The 21,701-nt window shown below is 40.3% G+C and overlaps 1 protein-coding gene across 3 annotated transcripts in view; it reads left to right on the top strand.

Moving 5' to 3' along the window:
- The window catches only part of LOC108978394 (MAGUK p55 subfamily member 5), a 135,235-nt gene that overhangs the window by 53,458 nt on the left and 60,076 nt on the right, over positions 1–21,701 (top strand). For 2 of the 3 annotated variants that reach the window (XM_018948642.1, XM_018948643.1), the window contains exons 4-6: positions 2,923–3,053; positions 9,464–10,750; positions 12,456–12,694. In XM_018948642.1, coding sequence (XP_018804187.1) covers positions 2,923–3,053; positions 9,464–10,750; positions 12,456–12,694 — 1,657 coding nt within the window. The remainder of the gene's footprint in view (positions 1–2,922; positions 3,054–9,463; positions 10,751–12,455; positions 12,695–21,701) is intronic. The other variant, XM_018948644.1, reaches the window with a different exon arrangement.

Raw genomic sequence — 21,701 nt, 5'->3', positions numbered from 1 at the left:
GGAGTTGCTGAAGAAAAAGAGCTTTTACACGGATGCATCGAAAGGAAAGGGAACGTTGACCACTGTAATGTCTTTCAAGCAGACATGGCAGCTATTAAGGCAGCAGCAGATGTACTTCAACGAAGTGTGGCTTTTTTCAGCGAGTTATGGATCCATTTCGTTAGCTGTGTTGCTGTACAGGCCTTGAGCTCGCTGATAGTGAGCTTAAAGCTAGTCAAGGACCACGCTATATGTGGTATCCTGGTCATAGTAGAATCGTCGGAAACTGTAAATCCGATGAGCTCGCTTGTAAGGGCACCCTTATCCAAAGCCCATTAAGATGCAAATTGTGCCATTGTAACATTTTGGAGGACGCAATTTGTCAAAAGTTCCACGGAGGACAATGAGCTGGAAACTCCTAGACACTTTCTCTAGAGACAATCGGTTCCCATATCTTCTACGATTCCAATGAAACGGCTGGAGTAGCTCAATAAAGTTGTGTCTGGATCTAGATGCCTTATAGATGTACGGATCGTTTGTGTTAGGAGTTCTGTGCATCATAATGGACAAGCGTCTCTAGCACTCACAGTGGTCTTATTCGTGGTCTAATGAATATTAACCAACTACCCAACCTAAACTAACAGTGTTTCCTCTTGCATAAAACGGATGAAATCTGGGTATCACTTCTCATGGTCCGAACTAAGTCCTTTCTAACTTGTTTAGATATACAATTTTTACTTTTTTATGTTTTGTATTTGTTTATTTTTCAAAACTTTCGGATATTTCCTAAAGTACACTTTTTTCTGACATATTTTATAAATTTAAATTTTTCTAAAATGGTATCGCTGAATTTTTCTTCTGTGCCACAACAGCTGCCGTTTCCCATTATATCTGAATCAGCACCACATTTTTGCCATTGTTGTTCGTTTCCACCACGAATTTGCGCTCGAACACTTGTTGCTAACACTCTTGTTGTTGCTTTTTATGAAGTTTCTGTTGTTATTGATATGAATACAGTTTGATTAAATTATATGTTTTACGCGAATCGGTGTTAATTAAAAGTGTTTTATGTGTACGCGATTTTTGAGAAGATTACGCTAATGAATACCAACAACGCGGCGCTCGCTGCTAGACCTGTGCGTTCGGCGGTACAGAGGGTGGGAAAATGTTGTTCGATTGTTTGACTGTGTAGTTCAGTAGCTCAGCAGCGCTGCCGAAGCGCTCTGCTGTGCGCTGTGAATATGCTTTATGGCGGCCTCGAAACAAAGCGCGGCATTCCTAGTGAAAATCAATATTTATTAATTGCGATTTAGCGCTGAGTGTTTGAGATGTGGCAGTTAATTCCATTAAAAGTGCTGTAATCGAATTGTTGTGGTATTGAATTGTGGCAATTTGGTCTTCAGTACAAATGAAATATATTTATTAAATAATATAAGGTAGTCGAAAGAGACTTTAGTCTCTTCGTATTTCCAATTAAAATTCCACCAATTTTTTTTTTGGTTATGATGAACTTTAATGAGCCAAATATTATATGTACCATTTTGGTCGACCACTCTTTGCCATTTTTATGCTAGAGACTGTTCTGGTTTCTCGGCGAAAAATGCGACAAGTAATTTTCACAGGTTTCTCTTGAAGTCAGTTTTACTCCATTGTAGTAAGATTGTGCAAGGTAAGGGCTATATGGTGGATGCATCAAACCTTCCCAGCCAAGTTCTCCCATCAAAGATGAGTATGGTCTATCGTTGTCCTGATGGAAGACGAATCACTTTCTGCTAATCCGGGCGGGCCATTTTTTCGATTGCTTGCTTCAATATGATCAGTTGTTGGGACTAAAATGTAGAATTAATCGTTCGACCAGGCTGGAGCAGCTCATAATGAATGGTTCTTTTCCAATCCCAGTTCGGAGTTTCTTTACCATCTCATCTGAATTCTGCCAGTCTTTGAAATGCCTCTGTGACTCATTTTCGCGCTTGTTAACCAGCCTGTCACATAACTATACTTTATGCCGTGGCGGTGGCAAATGCCAAGTGACATTTAATTGTCTCAGTGGCAGCTGTGTACTGAATTTCCTGGCGATCGTCACTATTGCAAATTGCCGGCCGCAAGCAGTAAAACTGTCCAAACCCGGTATGGGCGACAGCTGCAGCTAGCAATTTATGTCTGCGGCATGCCACCGCTCAAACGTTCAGCAGGCGCGTCACCTTGCTGCGCCAGCCCCACAGTCATCAATCGTTGTTGCGCTCAATACGCCAGTCAAGTCGCCGCAATTAAGTCTGGCTGGTCGGTCGTTTGGCCTGCCTAACGGGTGGACCGGCCGATTGCTTCTTGGCTGTCTGCCTGCCACCCTGGTTTTCTGACACAATTTCCTGCAATCGACACAATTTAATGTGGCGCGCTTTGAAACGTATGTACGCGTGCTGCATGTGTGGCATGTGTAGAAAAATCAATTTCGGCTCGCTTTAAATTACCACAACACGCGGTAAAAGTAGGCAAATGGGACGCCGATAGAGGCGGCCAGTGGAACAGTTAGTGCTGGCAGCGTTGTTGCAACATGCCACATGTGTCAGGTTGTGAGTGCCGCTCTGCTGGAATTTGCTTGAGAAAGTTGTCGGCGCTTGCAGCACCGGACATTGGCCGACTTTAGCCGGTCGCACGAGTGAGTGTCTTGGGAACTTCCGTTCGCAGCGCCGCTGCATAGCTTACTCGTTAAGAGTTTTATTGAGGAGAGGGCAACATGCCGCATATTTGGTGTTAGTAGGAAGATACGAGTTGCTGAAAAATTTTTTCTGTTAATATGTGAAGGTAGGAGCTGGATCGTTTTATGGATTTGGGGTGTTATTCGAATGCTTGGATAGTTATTTACCCTATTAATTCTGCCTATGTATATGCAACATATAAACGGATTTCGTTGAATAAATTATTTTCATATCTTTGCACTTTTAGCCTGGGACATTGGTAATTCGGTGCAGGAGGCCTTCGTTATCGCTGTCGAGGAGCATGCGCGTGAGCGTCTGAAACGTTTGGCGGCGCTGAATCGGGTTACACCGGTGGATATAACGGAAGTGTCGAAAACGGTGAGTCAAACAATGATTTTCAGTATGATTTCATTCTCTATTCATTCTAAGATCTAACTGTAGCTTTCAATGTTACCCTTCCACGGCTCTTTTCAAACCAGTGTAAACCGGACCTTAGAAATTTCTGAAATAGTTTCCTGTATTTTTTTCAATAAAAACCGATATACCTATGCAACAAAACCTGTTCTCGTAGAAGAATGTTGAACTAAAATTTTCGAAGAAAATATTTTAATTAAAACATAAAATTTCCACGCGTCAAAAAAACTGAAGTTGAGCTTCCAAACACGCATATTTCACATGCATCCTTTATTAAGTGCATGTTCACTCTGTTCGCGTCTCCACAGCAGCCCTTAGATACATCGATGGACACATGCTCCACATTCCCTTCCAAAGTTGTTGTTGAGCTTTTATGTTTTCATCGCATACATGCACGCGCTTGCTGAGTCATTAAGCGCACTCCTGCGGAATCTGTTGCCCATCAACTGGCGACGCTCCCTCTCAGCTTCCTTCCAGCGCGTCATTTGGGAGTTGAAGTGCTTTTATGCGCTTTATTGAGTCGTTTACTCTGCGGTCTATCCTTTAGCTCATTTGCTCGAGTGCCACGATTTTACTCCCCACTCAGCGGCACTTGTAGCCAACTGTCCGTTGCTTAGCGTTCGTGTGAAGCGTGTAAATGCCAGTTTTTGCCCCGCTGACGGTCACCCAGCTCTTCAAAGTCATCAGCTTGAAACAAAAGCAACAATCAAAGTGCCGCATAATAACAAGTAACGGGAAAAATTAAATACTATGTATGCGTGTGTATGTATGTCTGCGCGTATAGTAACAGTAAATTGTTAGAGCAACATTTGGACGCGGCTAAATGGGCAAGCGCCAACTTTTTATGTGCTTAAACTTTTTAAAAATCCACAAAACGAAGCTGACGCGTGAGGCACGCGAGCAGGGCGGGAGAGTAGCGCTCGCCCACTAACTGTAACTGTGAGTAGTAAGGGCCAAGCGGAGTGAGTTAGAATGTAACGTCCGCGCGCGTCAAGTGTTTTCGCGTTGACGGCGCCGACGAAGGAGTAGATGCGCTGCAAGAGAAACTTTATTATTATGCGCTGTAGTAGCTGTTAGATACACTTTAACTGGCTGTGCACATTTAACAGCACGCGTACACCACCACAACACAACTGCATTAACTGACGCTGTGATAGCCACAGACCGCGGTGCACGGGCACAGGGATAGCAGAAATTATGAGATATTTCTTTGCTTATGGGGAGAAAAAATTTATTATCGCATCATTTGAAACAACGGTTAATGGTAACAACAATAAAAGCGAAAGCTGAAAAATATTTACAAACCCAAAGTGATGGTGTATAGATGAAATACTAAAGGATGCGCTGAGGTTTCGAAAAGATGAAGACTGCAAAATTATTGGCATGAATGAAGTGGTGAAAATAAGAAGGGAAGGTGAAGGCTTGTCTTCGGTCAAAAAATTATGTTGAAAGGATGAGAGAAGGCTCTTCTTTCAATATTGAAAAATATGCGCAGTTATCTATTAATAACAATAATTTCCTCCGAAGGAAGATCATATATCGACGGTGCGACATTGTCCCTATCTACAGGGTTTGTCCGGAAAGTTATAGGACTGATTTTCTACTGCCGCGACTGACTTCGCAACATGGTGCACGAATTCGGTAAAATCGGTTCCTAGCTAAAACACGAGCGGCTGCTCAGTTGTCTACGAACACCTGGAGAGTGAGTGTTTCTGTGAGTGGTGCCAGCCGAACATGCAGCGTTCGGTAAAGTAGCACCACGACAACGCCTTGGTTCATACCGCCTTTCTTGTGAACAGCTACCTAACCATTCCATTTCAACGTTTCCGCAGCCGTCCTACAGCCCAGATATAGCCGTACTTTTTTGTCGCAGGACTTTTTTTGTTTCCTTGCCTGAAAAAGTGGCGATGAAAGGCGAGCATTTTGAGAGGACAGAGGGGATCCAAGTAGCATGCACCTCGGCTCTCAAGGCTATTTCGGAGAATACCTTCCGTGACGCCTTCAATGCTTGGAAATCGCACTGGTAGCGCTGCATCGGTGCAGAAGGAGCCTATTTTGGAAGTTTTTAAGAATTGGTTCAGTAAATTTATTTAAATCGACTCCTGTATGAAGAACGCTGCCTCAACACCTCTACAAGACTCGGTGTAGTGTTCACATTGATTTAATAATCTTAGCAGCATGAAAAGGATGAGTTACACTTACCTACCGTACGCTCGAAGGTCTATTCTCTTAAAGAAGAGTCACTCAAATCCAACTCAAATTCTAACTGTTTCTATTTACTATATGAATTAAAATTTGGCTAACACAAGAGTTTTTTGGAACTAATGTAGACGCTAATAATTAGTTTATTGCAAATTAAAAATCAAAACACATTGAACTTCGACCGACATTCACTCGCGACCCAGATCACTGAACTCCAAACAGTAATTAAAAACGTTACATACGAATAGCGCAAAGAGGAGACGCCAAATTATTTCAACAATACTAAAAAGCAATTAGTGTGAATGCAAAAGGCCACACTCGGCATTGTGAACGAAAAGTAAGAGAACGAAAAATGTATAGTTTTTGAGTTAATTTTGTTGGTATAACTGTATATGAGTGCATTTCGTACTCAGTTCCGCTAGCGCACCGAGAGAGTTCTGGCATTCTAGTGCTGGATTACCCTTGTCAACATAATTTCGCCTAAATATCAGTTTCTTGGGAGAACCCAATGTAGTCCAAAGTAAGATATGTGTCAGGGTTCTTCAAAACCCTACGGAAATCTGTGTTTTTGAGTCAGGTTCAGTGAGTGCCCTGAGCTTTTAGTTATGGCCTATATAATCTACGTAACCGATGACCTGATGCAATCCTTTTGAAAACGCTTCAACGAGCTTTGTGGGTTCCGTGGGAATTTCCCTTTGCAGTCAAGCTGGAAGAAAACTTTGGAAGGTATTTGACAGCATCTATTGAATGTCCTGGTATTTACGTTCACTAGTAGTGTAAAGTATGTCCTTAACTTTGCTCTTCTCAATATGGACAATATATTTGTTGCGCTCTTCCCTTAAGTCGATTCAATTAAAAACGCTCAGTGGCTTTGTGTAATAGCAACAAATTAAGTTCGTTTTTTTTACCAACGCACATACCACTGCCGACGAACTTTGCAAATTAATGGGGCAAATAAATTTTAAATTCAAAATAACTTGAAACAATGAAAGCACCCACAACAAAGCTGACGAAAATAGAAGAAAGAGCAGAAAACCACCAGAATACAAAATTTCAGTAACTTTGTAGCAGGCCAGTCAGCCAGTCAGTTAGTTAGTCAGAGCCGGCCAATGGTGCGGCAATTAACAAACAACAATTGCGGCGGTCCCAGCGGTTCTAGCGTCGAGAATGGAATAAATGAGTCAGACAAAGCGCCGCAGCTGACCAAATACCGCGTTTATTGACTGACCGCCTGGCTGCGCATTGGCTGATTGGTTCGGGTATGGCTTGACTGGCTTTGCTGCCGCGTTCGCCAAACATGTGTTCACCACGCTGTTGTTGCTACTATCGCTGTGGTTGCTTTATTGGCGTGGCGTGACATAGCCTGCATTGAAATATGCTACAAAGCGCGAACAACAGACAGTATTAAAAATTCATAGATTTTATGACGTGGCCGAGCAGAAAGTGAAAGTGATACGAAAGTGTGCGTACACGCCCTATAGGAAATTTGAGTCGATTGGAAGCAAGTGGGCATAGTCAACATGACAAGGAAAATCGAAATTGAATTTTATGTGTCAAAGCTTCCTCTTTTTCCACGCAAAGTAATAACTATTTCAAATAATTGCAAGCAAAAGTCGGTGTCATATACATATTCTTTACTATTACAATAGGTCGTATTTTTGCAAACATCTTTAGTTTTCCGCAGAAGGGTTTTTAGTAATTTACGATATTAGAAAATTTAGGATGTTGCTGAAAAATGTGTTTTTTATGCAAACATCTTTAGTTTTTCGTGAAAAGAGTTTTTAGAAATTAACGCTATTAGGAAAATTACGATATTAAAAGAAAGTATTTTGTTTAAATAATTGCAAGCAAAAACCGTAGTCATATATTTACAATATTAGTCAGATATGTTGTATTTGTGCAGACTTACATACATATGCTCAAATTTCGACAAAAAGAAGGGTTTTTTAATAATTTACGATATTAAAAAAATTACGATATTGCTAAACAGTTGTGTTTTCATATGTTTTCGCATTTTTTTTTATTACGTGACGGATAACAATTGTTTTTATCTTTGATAGTTGCGTTCTATACTTACGATATTCCGAAAAATACGTTAGTTTTACTGAAATTTAGTCCAAAAATTACTATTTTTATAGCATGTTTATATGTAACAGTTTTTATATAGTGGTCTTTGGGTCTTTTTCTCTTAAAAACGTTATTAATTACATTTGCCTTGGCTAAATGTTGAGGTAGTTCAAAAGTAACCAGTTGTGAACTAGACCATTTCTCTAAGAAGTATTCATTAATCTTCTAGCAAAGGTACTCACACTTCGTGTTTCAGCGCTTAGTATGGTAATGCAGCTGCGTGCGTAACAGTTACATATGTGCGTTGCCTGCGTCTGCGTTTGACAGCTGTCAAAATGTTATTCAAGCAATTTGCTGAAACCAAGTTTTTTGTAGCTTGTCGTCTCTTTACCATTTCACTTTTCATCCTTATCAACACATATGTTGCTGCTGTTACTGTAGTTATCATTTTTGTTATTGTTGTTGTTATGTGTCACTCCTTTTAATTATGAAAATCGCATACGCTGTCACAACAAATTTTCCATGGACATCCACACTGTAGCTGACAACAAACGTGCTTATAAACTAAAAAACAACAACAAACACAAGAGGAGCAACATTGACAAGATATTGGCGTTAAAAGTGCATATGTGCTTGCGTGCGTGTGAATTTATAAAACTTTTGTAATCCGCTTAAATTGTTTGCATTACAAGCCTACAGCGACGGCTTGACTTTGTGTGAGTGCCACTGTTAACATAGCCACACACGCACGCCTATACATATGTAGATAGCACAATCTTATGTTGCTGGTCGCAGCTGTGTTGCCTTTGCTAAGCTTGTTGTTGTAATAGCCGTCAATAATTATTGTATGTCGACAATAACGGCTTAATTGTTTGGGCAAATTAAATTAATATCACTTAAATATGCAATATACGCTTGCATACATACTTACAAGCACACACTCACACACCCGCAAATCCGTAAAGTCTCGCAAAAATTGCTTCTTTTGCTTTCTGCTTTAAATTGTCTCGCAATAATTTTCGAATTTATCTGAGCATATTCTCGTTGCAATTTTTCTTGCTGTTACTGTTGTTGTAGCTGAATCTCTGTCACTTGCAGCATATTGCCGTTGATTAAGTGCCATAAGCGCTGCGCATTTCTTACCCACTGTGGGACACACCCACATGCATGCAAACCGACATTTTTTCTCGGGGTCCAACCCATTTCCCGGCAGCGGCGCTGGCAGCTTGAACTGCACGGCATGTCTTTAACCCCATTCGGCTACACTAGTTTCCACTTTGCGTTGGATTTGCATTTTTATCTCGTTTGTCTTTGGACGTGACAGCAAGTTTATGGCTGCTGCTGCCCGCCTCGGCTAGACGGTGGGCGTGGCTCGCGTTTTACATACATTTTACGACGTTCAACGAGAAAATCACTACATTTTGCGGTAATAAGCATATTACCGTATCTGCAGCATTTAAAGTGTGTGAGAGGTGGCTTAAATTTGTGTGTTAAATAGTTCCTTCGAAACATAAGTCTTAGAGCGACAGCAATTTCTTATGTGAAAGTAAATGTTTGTAGATACTCAGTTGAACTCAGCAAGTCTTTCCAATGGTACGTGCCATCTCAGTACGAGAGGCACTCGGATAGGAGGATCTTTGAAACCAGTCACAGCACTATTGGGAGCTATTAGCAGGTAAGTCCTCGATACGGTGTCTGGGGATACGGTGTCTGGAACAATACGGAACACTAAGAGTGAGACGACCTTATTGTTGTATCTTTAGGTGCCTACTCGAAGTGAATTGCTTGCTCTCTTTATAATTTTCTACTACAACCCACAGGAATTTATAGTTTTTTGTTTCCTGTGAGTCTGCGATGCTTAACGTCGACTGGGTTCATTTGATTTATGCAAATTCCGTAAGCCCGACAATTCTACGCCATCAACTTGGGTTGCAAATTGTGACGCCTGCACGCCAAATGAAGGTGCGCCGGATTAAGTATGATAATCGCTGGTGTTTGAAATTAAGCTCAATTCTTATTTTTTCAGCTTCAAAAATTAACTCTCAACCGTGGGCATATTTTAACATCTCCTTTATACTGACTCTCCTTCTTTTGATTCCTTTCAGCTGCAACAGACCAAAGGCGGGACGCAATCGACACAGAAACAAGATCTGAGCTTCCTTAACGAGGCCTCGCCCATATACGTCACCTCGTTCACCAGTACCCAGATCACGTGCAGCAGCTCCACCGTCACCACCGCCACCGCCGCAACTGCCGGACTCATTACCTCGTCGACGATTGCACCAACCGCCTCGGCGACAGCAACGGGCATCACCACCACCTCGGCTATTGTGCATGCGTCGGCGCCACAGAGCTCTACGGGCGCTGCCGATCGGAATGCCAATCAGACGTCTGCAGCAATTGTGAGTGCCTCAGCAGCAGCGGCGGCGTCCGCAGCAGCAGCAACGAAACTAGCCAATCACAGCGGCAGCAGCAACGTCTACCAGCAGCAGCAGCCAACGGCGGCGAAGCCAACGAACGCAGGTAAAGCTCAGCAACAACCACCACCGCCACTAACGCTGCAGTTCCCGCAGCAGCAGGCCGCACAGGTGGCACAGTTGGCTCAACTGCAGAATCTGCAGACGCCAACCATTGCGAGTAGCCTGCAACATTTGGCCGTCGCTGAGGAGGAGGACGACGACGACGATTTAATCGGCGTTGCCGGCAACTACTGTAGCATTAACTTTATAAAATACAACAACAAACACGCACAATTGCCACCAGCCACATCGGCGGTGGTACTGCCCGCGGCAGCAGCCAGCCACTTGCAGCGCCAACAACTGCAACAGTTGCAGCAGCAACAGCTGAGACAAACGAAATCGCACCCGCACATCCCTCCCCCACTGCAGATCCCCAGCACAATACTTGTCGATGCACAAACCTCCACCTCACCGCTGGCCGCGACCGCTGTGGGACATCTGAAGGCCCCGCTGGCAGCAGCGACTGCTAAATCAACAACAGCAACTGCAGCCACAACAGCGACAACAGCTGCCACCGCCGCCACAGCAGCAGCAGCTGCTGGCTCCACCACCCCCACAACCGAGTACTCAACAGCCATATCCAGCAGCCATCTGCAGCAGGCGTTTGCCTCGGCGGCCGCAGCGGACCAGCAGCAACAACAGTTGTATAACAACAACAACATAACAGCACCAACTTTAGGTACAGCAGCTGCATTGAGCAACAACAATAATAAAGCGGTGCCTGGTGTCATTGTGAATCAGCCCACAGCTGGTGGTGGTGGTGGCACGGGCGTGAGCGCGGCTGCGGCTGGGGGCAGCGGGCCCTACGGCAGTAATATTAGTAGTAATTGTGATTTATTAATATCGAATAATATACAACCACCGAGACGAGAGGTGAGTGTTGCGGAGACGGCGCATGTTGGCGAAGATGTGCCAAATATTGTTGCATGCTATGTTGTTGTTGCTGTGTTTACATTACACCGCTTTTGAGTTATTGAGTTTTCGTTTGTTACAGTTTGCAGTTGTTGCGGCGCACTTTTTCATTTCTTTTGCGATGAACTATTAATTTTTGTTTTTGCAAAAATAGGTTTTATGACCGTTTTATGATATATGATATTTTTTATTGAGTACTGTTACGTTATAACACTGCAATTTTAATTAATATCCATTTACAATGTTAGACTACGGTAATATTGAAAATCATGTTTTGAGATATTTTCGTGATTTTTACTATATTTTTCACATTAACGATATTAAAAAAATTACGATATTATTGAAAACTTTGTTTTTATATATTCTCGTCATTTTAACCATAATTTCAAAATTTACGATATTATCAAGAATTACGATATTATTGAAAAACTTTATCTTCATATATTTTCGTAATTTTCACCACAATTTCATGTATTGCCTATTCTTTTTTACCAACTTGCGATATTAACAAAAAAAGTTTTACGCGTTTTTTTTTGGCAACTTACTACTATTTTTTATACCGCGTTGATTACACCAAGTAATTCCCGTCTACAATTAAATAACTAACTGGCATTAAGTTCGTAAATTCCCCTTTAGCACCTGTGTGAATGTAAAATTCATGCAAATTCACTTATATGCCGGTATTATGTACTTTCAGTGCTGTGCAATTAATCAATTACGATATCACCTTGGCTTTATAGATGTACACAAAGCCATTCACTATGCCCCCAACAGAATTTTAAACACTTATAACAAGCAATTACGCTTTAATGACTGTCACAGCGCATTCCTTTGCTGTATTGGAATTTCTAATTAAAGTAAATAAATCGATAGTAATGCGATTAGCACTGACATGCAAGTAATCGACATATCGATTGAGCTGCCAAAAAGTTGTGAAAAGTAGCAGAGAACACTGCATGCCACAGAGCGGCCGCCGCCACCCACACACCTTGCCACAGCGCCAAGTACTTCATGATTAATTAGCTGTGCTGGGTGGCGAGTGGCGTGCACTTGGAAGGGAGATCGGTGGTTTGCCAGAGTTTATGAAGGGTTGTGCGCTGCGCCTGACAGCTTTGCTTTTATTGGCATGAATGGAATTATGTGAAATCATCTTTGAAGGGTGTTAAGTTCATGTGATGTTTGACGACAAATAACTGTCACAAGTGGCTTATGAAACTTGAAGCTGCAGCGAAAGAGGGGAGTGCAAAAGTGCAGAATTATTAAGTTAAAATGGGTCAATTTGAATTCGGCGCTGAGTTAAGTGTGGCAATGGACTTGATTTTTATGATAATTGAAGTTGGCGCTTGAACTTTGATTTAAAGTTGTTTAATTATGAGAAATGTTTAATTTTGGCTTCATTTTCAGAAAATTTTTTACTAAATTTATGTATATATCTTATTAAAAATTTGTAAAAATATAGCTGCGTTTCTAAAGAAACTTAAAATTGTTGAATCACCTCTCTCGTTAGGAGGACTGTGCCCTCACAATTTTATCTTTTTAATTTACTTAATTAACGCATTTATTCATAATTTTTACTTTACCTTATTCTAGATTCTGTGAAACTTTTTAGTTTGCCTTGAAGTTTACAAATTTACAAAAATTACAAATCTCTCTCTCTCTCTTGCAGTTACTAACTGCACTCAACGAAGATGGCAGACACTTTGATGGCGACGAGGCAAATAGTAACAACATCAATAAACAAAGTGCCAGCGGCAGCAGTAATAGCAACGATTTGCTAAATAATACAACAAATTTATACGATAATAAACAAATACAACAGTTAAGAAGTAGTAGTCCCAATAGTAGCATATCAAAAGGAAGAACTGAACTTTTATTAGGAGATCAAAGTTTAAGGCAGGAAATACGGTGAGTACCAAATCGCTTTTAAACAAATTAAATATAAAATTAAATTTAAGGAATTCTCTGAATTTTAAATACAAATCTATCATCGGCGCCACTATTTGACTAAGAGGAAAATATAATTTGTTTTGAAGCATGCTCTTGACTACTTTCGCTCTACTTATGAACCAAGAAATCCTATATTTATCTACTTCGTTACTGTAACAAGATCCTCAGAAAACTAGTGAGCTCTTCCCCTATCTGTAGGGGATTTAATAGCCCATTCCCTAACGGCGTCTTACCCGACGCCAGCTGCAGAAGCTGTATGGAAGAAGACGAGTAGTTTCTTCTTGATTGTTCGGGATTTGTTAGACCAAAGCTTAAAAACATGGCTGATTTATAAGTTCGATTTACAGGATCAGTCCAATTGTGATCTTTGGATCAGTCTAATCTTACCTAAGGGCTTTTCTGGGAAGTTCAACAATATCGAAACTACTGTTTCAGAGCCAAAAAATCGGATTCCCAGAGTTTTGGTAAAATTTCGCAGATTTCTTGTTAAACTTAAAAATATAGAAGTCGCTTGCAGTATAAGCTCCGTCCCAAAAATGATCATTCTGAACTAGTTTACTCCACCTCAAACAACTGGGAAAAAGTATCAGTGTGTTGAATGAGTTTCGGTTGGTAATCTAGGGAATGTAGCCATGACAATTTTGTTTTCTTAAGCCATTTTTTCTTTAATGCCAAAAGAAACTATTGTTTTATATAGTGATTATGAGTTGTAACAGCTTTTAACTTTTCCTCACCCTTTCAATTTTCATATTTTGATATTCTGCTGCTGCTTTATTTGCCAAAGCTAAAAAAAACTCAAAGCTTCAAAACAATTGAATTTGCTTAACTTTCTTCTCCAAAAATATTTTCGCATAATTGGTGATACTGTTTGAGTTGGTCCATGTGGCCTCAAACATATGCTTTTGACCGCATTAACCCTTAGCTGTCGTGAGTGCTAAGACGATTCTAGACGATTCTTAAACCGATTAAAATGTATATGTGTATATGTAATCTGTGAATTGTGGGAAAAAAAAGAAAAAATCTGTCACACACATGCGCTGCGTCAAAAATTATAACATACACGGTCGGAAGGGGAAGAAAAACAAAAACAAATTAAGCAAACATAAATATTTTTTGCCTGGCATTGCTGCTATCCGTGGCAAATCGGCTGTTCTCGGTCTATAGAGGCATCTGTTCTGCCATGATATTTACAGCTTCCGGCTTATTATTAGCCTCACATGACTAAGCTATTAGCAAAATTTGCTTTTTGCCTTTTTAAATTAGCGTATGACGTCGTTACAGTAAATCAGTGCTCGAAAAGTGCTGAAAAAAATTGAAAAAAAACTTTAACAACAATAACAAATTAATAGAACATGTGTTTACTTGTCGGCAATCGATTACCTTTGTTTTCGGGCTGTAAATTGCATTTTATTATTTAACTTTTCGCGTCATTGGTTTTATGTGTTTTGAGCGTTTTTCATGCTTCCACGCTTAATTAAGCTGAAATAAATGCGCGCCGGCGGCGTTTGGTTAGCGATCGGTGCTTATATGTTAATTATTCATTTTTTGACATAGCCGGCGTTAATTTTTTAAGCACGACAAAAAATTACTGTAAACAAAAAATTGTAAAAAGGTTTAAGAAAATGTTTATGTAAAATTTAAATTCATGAACTTATTTGGCTCATAGCCATGGAAGCTAGCTTTAAAAGACAATACTTTAAGGATATACCCAAACAGCCGGCAAAAAAATCTCGATAATAAATTCTTGTTACAATTTTCTAAATTTATTTTCTTCCCCCATTTTCGTCAGTGTACTTTCATTATTAATTGCGTTGCGTTGACAGTCAGAAAATAATTATTGCATACCTTTAGGCGCTGCGTTTTTGGTTGCAGATCGAAAGCGATTTTTAGATTGATTATTTTCTTATATACAAAAATCCAAAAACAGAAAAAATTTTACTTATTTAAATTACTTACTTACTACTTTAAATTTTAAAAGCTTCATTTTCATTGAAAATTAATTGGGCACTTTTTTGACATTTTTACTCTGTTAGATGGCTGCTGGGGTGCTCTGCAGTTGCCAAGCTCTCCCAGTTTTTGTCTAGTCAGCAAAGATGTGTGTGGTCTAGCGCTCTTCTGAGCCTTTTCTCTTGATCAGTTCTGGCTGTTTTTTTCGATTGCTTGTTTCAATCGCATCAGTTGTTGACAGTAAAATGTAGAATCAATCGTTCGATCAGGCTGGCTCATAGCGGATGATTCCTTTCCAATCCCACCAAACACTCCGCATAACCCTTCGAGTTTTCAATGCTGTCTTTGCGACCATTTGTTGAGCTTCACCATGCTTGGACCATGATCGTTTTCGCACATTATTGTCGTACTTGATCTACTTTTCTTCTCCATTTACTTTTTGCTTCAGAAATGGTTCGATTTCACTTCGTTTCAGCAAAGAATCGCAAATGTTAATTCGGTCTATCAAATTTTCCAAGGACGACAACTCATGTGGTATCCAAACATCGAGTTTCTGTTTTAACCAGCCCATTTTAAATGGCTCAAAACCGTTTGCTGATGAATGTTAAGTTCTTTGGCTGCTTATGTGACGGTCCTTGTCAATCTTTTCCATAATTAGACCGGCTTCTTCAACGATAAGTCGACCAGAGCGAGCTGCATCTTTCACTTTGAAATTCCCAGAACGGAAGTGAGCGAACGGGCGGATACAGCATCGTCTCCGTAAATTGCACAATGTTCATTGGTGGCTTGCGTGGCATTCTTCCCTTTTTTATACAAAAATTTCAAAATATAAAGATAAATTATTATCACTCATTTTTGAACAGCTGTAACTTGCTTGTCAACTTCCCCGAATTATATTTTTTGGTCAAATGAAGCTTAAAATCTCACCTTTCCAACATTATATGGTATGACAAAGTGTGTTTGGTAGCACTGGAGATATACGGCTGCAACGACATTACTGACACAACACGAAAAGACTTTTACGACCACCCAATATTTTCTATAAAAACAAAGATGTTTCGCCATTATTTGGGTTTCTTTTTGTAATCAATTAAATTAGTTTAAAATTTCTTGCTACTACAGTATTGAGAATTCAATTCTTGCTCCAGTAAATATGAGAAACGCAAATAAATCTCAGGCTTTTGGCCATTTGCCACAAATCTATGTACATTTGTTTTCCTCAAACATATGTTTTCTACACATACCGACTTTATATGTACATATGTATATGTTCATATATGGTATGTCAGAGACATATTTTTGCACATTTCAAAACCAGAAAATTTTCGCGTTTGTCACAGGACACTTGCAAAAGAACTAAGCACCAACATAGTGCCACATATGGCTCATATTTGCTTATACTATATGCACCTAAACCTGGAAGTAGGCTGCTTTGAGCCTCCAAAAACTATAGTGCAGCCTTTTTTCGTCTTTTTTAATGTGTGTATAGAAGGTGATTGTAGTTACATAGCTACCACACAAATTTCTTTGTGGCGCAAGTGGCACTTCAAACAATTTCTTGCCGCGCAATTGAACTGGTGCTCGTTTGCGGGTTCAAAGAACAAATATTGGTCTGAAACACACTTTAATGAATATTTGTATATACTGTTATTCAATTTATTAAGGGTAAATTAGTAGGATTCTTCAATATAACTTCGAAATTTTTAGTATTTGGTGCATGGAATTAGCAGGCGGTTTGTCGGTATCCGACGAAGTTTTTATTCCCATACCTAGGAGTTATGGCCAACACAACCGACAAGCGACGCTAGTGGTCTCTGTGGGATTACTCGAGGCCTCATATTTAACTTACATAACCTAGTTTTCAGTTCTAACGAGCTACAATCGTTCAGAAGTTAAGCTTATTTAAAACAGAAAGCCTATTTATCTCAAGGGATCTGCAGTTAAGCAAGATTTATAAAAAGTAACTGCTTAGTATTAAATCTATACATTATCTCTGCTCCTCCTAGTAGCCTCGATTTTTAACAAAGCATTTGAATGAAAATAACAGGACTTTATTTTAAAAACATGTCTTTTCGTGAGAGCTGAAGCGTCAATAAAGAGGTTTCTATAAACCTTGTTGGTTGCCTCCATGATTTTTGACAAATCTGTGACTAATTAGCTTAGCTAATTGCTTTCCGTGGTATAAAGGGAGTTCAAGATCTGGCAGATATAAAATATATACATAATTTATTATTAGAAAAAATATTTCTAAAATATATCTTGAAATATCTTAAATGGATGTTTCTGTCTGAGGCATCATATACTACCTGCAGACTAATTATTTATGCCTCTCATAATAACAAGGGCTACTTGCGCCACATCACATTCGAAGTCAGCGACGTCCTTACTGAGTTCCTTTGCACTTGTTGTTGTCCCGCATTGATGCGGTCGCCTGCTGTCGGCTGTTATTTATGCGTATTTGAGTATTCCATTCCATTTCAATTCATTTGATTTCACTCCACTCTACTTCATTGCTCTTGGCCAATCGATATTTCATGCCGCGCACATCCCCAACACCTCGCGCAGCTCCATAGCGGTATCTGCAATCGCATACACAGTTTTTGCAGATATGCCGCCCGCTCCTTCCTTCACATCCCTTCGGCCACTTAACAATTTATAATTTATTTGCATGTTTACGCGCGAATGTGTGTGTGTATTTGTGTATGTACTATATATATGTAGATGTATATGGTTGGGTGTAAGTGTGCGACTGAGTGTCTGCAAGTGATGTTTTATTGCTTTTGTCATTGCTGTGGCTCAGTGAGGCATTGTTGCTGTTGTTGTTTTTACTATTAAAATTATTTACACATTAAATAAAGTCGAAGCGCCTCCTGCAAACGGAAGTTGTAACGTAGAATGCCGCCCAAAATCATATACATATATTTACGTACATTTGTGCATTTATATGTATGTGTGTATGTTCGCGTGTATGCACACACACATATAAACATCAGCCTAAATGAAGTGGCGTACGCACACGCACCTCACCTACAGTCCTGCCCCTCCTCTTTTCAATCAATTTTGTCGCTTTTTTATTCAAATTTCATTGCTTTTGTCTTTGTTGTTGCTTTCGCTTTCGCTTTGCCTGCATTGTGTTTTCGTTTGCTTCATCCTTTTGCGTAAGCTTTTGTTATTGTTTTTGTTATTTATATGCTTTTTAATTGTTGACGGCACGCACTGCTCTCCCACCGCCCGCCCACTCCCTCCCTCTTCCATTGCCTTCACTTCACTCCACCCTTTGCCGGCCGCACCGTCCGTTGCGCTGCCATTTCCGCTTGCAGTTCGCTCATATTTACTGCTTTTTTATGATTATTGCCTGCCGGCGTTGCCAGATTATGCGTGGAGCGCATCTGCAACTGTGTGACAATAAATTCTTTATAATGCAAGAATGCGCCGCAGCTTTGGCAATGGGGGCGGCTGCTGTGCCTGCAGTTTTGTGAGTAATTAAAGTTACTGCGTTTATGCGTTATTGTTGTTGTTGTTTTTTAATAGATGCGCGTCGCCGTTGCTATTATTATTACGGTTATTGACGCGCCACGCTTTTGTGCCACAGTTTTATCTCGCGCGCATTTATTGTTTTGCGCTCTGCTGCTGCGCAATGTGTTTGTTTTTGTCGTTGTTGTTGCTTATTAATATTTATATTTTTCCCATGCAATTACACTCAAACACTTTTGCTGCTTTTCTGTTACAACTTGTTGTTGTTGCACTTACTTTTATTGTTGCATTAAAATGAATGAGGAAGTCTGTTTGTTTTTGCACTTGTTTTTCTTACTTTTTGTTATTTCCACTTTATGGGTAATTCGAGTATTTGCAATAAATTTCACCGTTAGCGCAAAAGTCATTGAATTTATGTGGATTGAACGCGTTTTGAGTGGCAAGTGATCGGCTGAGCGAGTTCGTTAAGTTTCGCGGTGAGGGGCCAAGTGAAGGCGGTCTCAGCGATTAACTGCCGAAGTAAAAATATATTTTATGTGTGTGTGTGGGTGTAAAATAGTGCTATTAAGAGTTGCTTATCGCTGTTTATGGCGATTTATATAATTTTTATTTTTATTTATTGCAATTATTGAGAGATAATTGTTTGAAGATGTGCTTGCTATACCTGAAAAAAGAAATTCGTATGCCAAACCTTTTAAACTTTTTCAACCGTGAGTCGGCTGAGTGAGATAGCATTGTAATCACTTCTGCCGTAATGAGAGCCCAGATCAGCGATCGATACCCATTTTTGGGCTGGCTCTCCTTATTGAACTTTCTGCTTCGGTACTTGTTTTCAAGCTCTCCCTTTCCAACTTTCTGCTGCAGCACACGCTTTTAAGCTCTCCTTTTCCAGCATTTCGCTCCGGTGGAACCTTTCAAGCTTTTCCTTTCGAGTTCTTAACAAAAACCGAGAGCTTTCCTTCTCTGTTTTCCGACTTTGTATATTTTGTTAGTTCACTGCGTTGATTTTCATATTCCGTTTTCGAACACTTGAATTCTCAACTGATTAGATTATGTTTTATTTGTTCGCCATTGCTTCCAATCAATATTTCACGCCTGAATTTATCCTTTTTTATTTTCAGCAGTGTTAAAACTCTTTTAATTTCACGCTCTCTCACTCTCTCCTTTCTGTGTACTTCAACGCTTTCTTTCTTTCATTAAACTATCAGATTTCTCCATCAATAAACCATCAATCTGTGCGCACTCTTCGAAAACACCAATTCCTTGTATATATATATGCGCGCGGGGTGCACCTTTTCCAAGTATCATATTCATCCTTCACTCTGATTTTCTGATTTCTGGGTAGCCGCCAACAACAACCTGTTTTTCAACCTTGCAATTCGCCAGCCAGCCTGTTGGCAGACAGCGCGTCACACCAACTTTCGGGTTCGCTTGGCTCTTGGTTGTCCGTTACGCGCTGTGTGTAATTGGATCGGATCATTTTCTTTCTCACTTATCAGGTGTGGTTAATCTGGACTCTGTGACGGGTAAATAAATAATTTTTGGCTTCTTCTGCCTGTATTTCTACATAATGGGACTTTCTTCATTCGCGCCTGAGTACCTTCGTCGATCGTATGTGCATCGTTTCGCTTCACTGGCTAGTGACGACTTCATCCGATTGGCTTTCATATTTATGCCGCACTCAATTAGCAGGTTCAGCTTCAGAAAATAATAATTTACTTTGCAATTGCATTTGTAATTTTTGCCTTTAGGTACTCGTTGATTTATAAATATTTCTATGCTAAATTGTAAAGCGACGAAAAACGTGCCTCAAATCTTCTCGAACCGCCTTCAATGAAAAAACTAACTGACAGGTCAGATAGAGAAGGTTACTTAACTAAATAAGTAGACGGTTTTTCGATCCTTGAGCCGATTGACTTTACTATACTTAACTATAGTACAACTACATATACTTACAATTTATTGGGAAAACTATATGCAATCTACCATGTCCGAATATAGGGAAATCAAATTCGATCGTACGAAGTATAAGAGAAAGAGACAGATTCGTAAGGTATATAAAAACCTTAAAGTCTTGTCTCGGATTATCTTTGTGCTATTTTAAAAGACGGTTTCTTCAAGCGAGCAAGCCTACTCGAGCCTACTGTTTCGACGGTTCGTTTTATAAAAAAAGAGGATATAAGTGAGTTGGTTTCATTGGTAAGAGGTAATTAGTATCTCACTTATCCCATTGCATGAAAGACATACATTTTCTATGACAGGGTCCATACAAGATAACCTGCTACAATACCCAGAAGGAGATTGTGCTCTTGTTCTGCAATAGGTGTCTCAGAACGGCAGCCATTGCGAGATAGTCTATGAATGTGTTATTAGCCCACTGAGAATGACGTTCAGTGCCTTTGGTCGCATCCGAAACTAACACGGTTTAGTGTTCTAATGCGCCGTTTCTAATCCAGCAGTTTCAGCTCCAGCTTTAGTCAGGTGACTGCAGGGATGGTTTCTGCGAAAACAGTTAAGTAAAAAATTACTTGAAGATATATCTGTTATGCGCATTTACAATGAGTAAGCAGGTCTCTTGGCAGGTCTGTGACTTTTCCCACTGCATCCAGGCGACTATATTAAGGCGCCACGCTGCTATCGGCTAGCGACTTGATGATCTTGTTTCGGCTCTGTCTTGTTTTCGGCTATTCATGCTCTCTGTCCCGGAAGTTCTTTTAGGCAGCTTTTTACCAGCCCTTGTCGAAGGCAACTTGTCTCTCTATCTTTGTATAAGAGGCACACATAGTCAGTTGAAGATCGGGAGCTATGCTTGAATATAGCTTGAAGCCAAATACCGCAGCGAAACCTGCGTTACCATTTAAACTTTAGATGGCGCTGCTCTAGCCGTCCCAAACCAACACATACACTTATCTCGCATTGCGAGTCCAATATTTATGCAATTTGCAAACATTCCTCGGCGTTAACGTTTGCTCATTATTTTTGTGAAAATTACCGCTGCTGCCAGGAAAAAACAATATTTGCTCACCACAAAGTCGGTATTTATGTAAGAATGTGTGTAATCGTGCTTGATTAGCTGCCAACTTGGCTGCTATGGCGCATGCGTTTGGCCTGTGCAATCAGCGGCAACAAGTCAGCCACGCCGAGCAACAGCCAGCGCTGACCAACGATGACCGCATAAGAAATCAATAAACATACAACATGTATGTACGCGTGTGTGCGTATCCGCACCCAAAGTCCAATAAACTCGAGTTGATGGCGCGTAGTGGCAGTCATTGCAACGGGTTTTGTTGTTGTTGCGTCTTTCACCGCTTCGTCTTCTGCGTGCGCCACTTGCATTGCAAACAGTCGGTGGCCGGTAGCAAAGAGTGGCAAAAGTTGGCAACAATGGTGCGTACATGCCACCACCAGCAGCAGCAACAACAACAATAATTGTGACAGCAAAATAATGCACGAAAATGGTAATAAACAAAACTGCCACAAATGCTGACATATGGCGATAACTATGTGCGCAGTAAAAAATGACAAAAATAATAACAACAACAGT

The sequence above is a fragment of the Bactrocera latifrons genome, unplaced genomic scaffold (genome assembly GCF_001853355.1).
Source record: "Bactrocera latifrons isolate USDA-ARS-PBARC rearing strain unplaced genomic scaffold, ASM185335v1 scaffold_121, whole genome shotgun sequence".
Lineage (NCBI taxonomy): Eukaryota > Metazoa > Arthropoda > Insecta > Diptera > Tephritidae > Bactrocera > Bactrocera latifrons.
The sequence above is the reverse complement of the archived record's forward strand: the minus strand, read 5'-3'. Positions and strand labels throughout refer to the sequence as shown.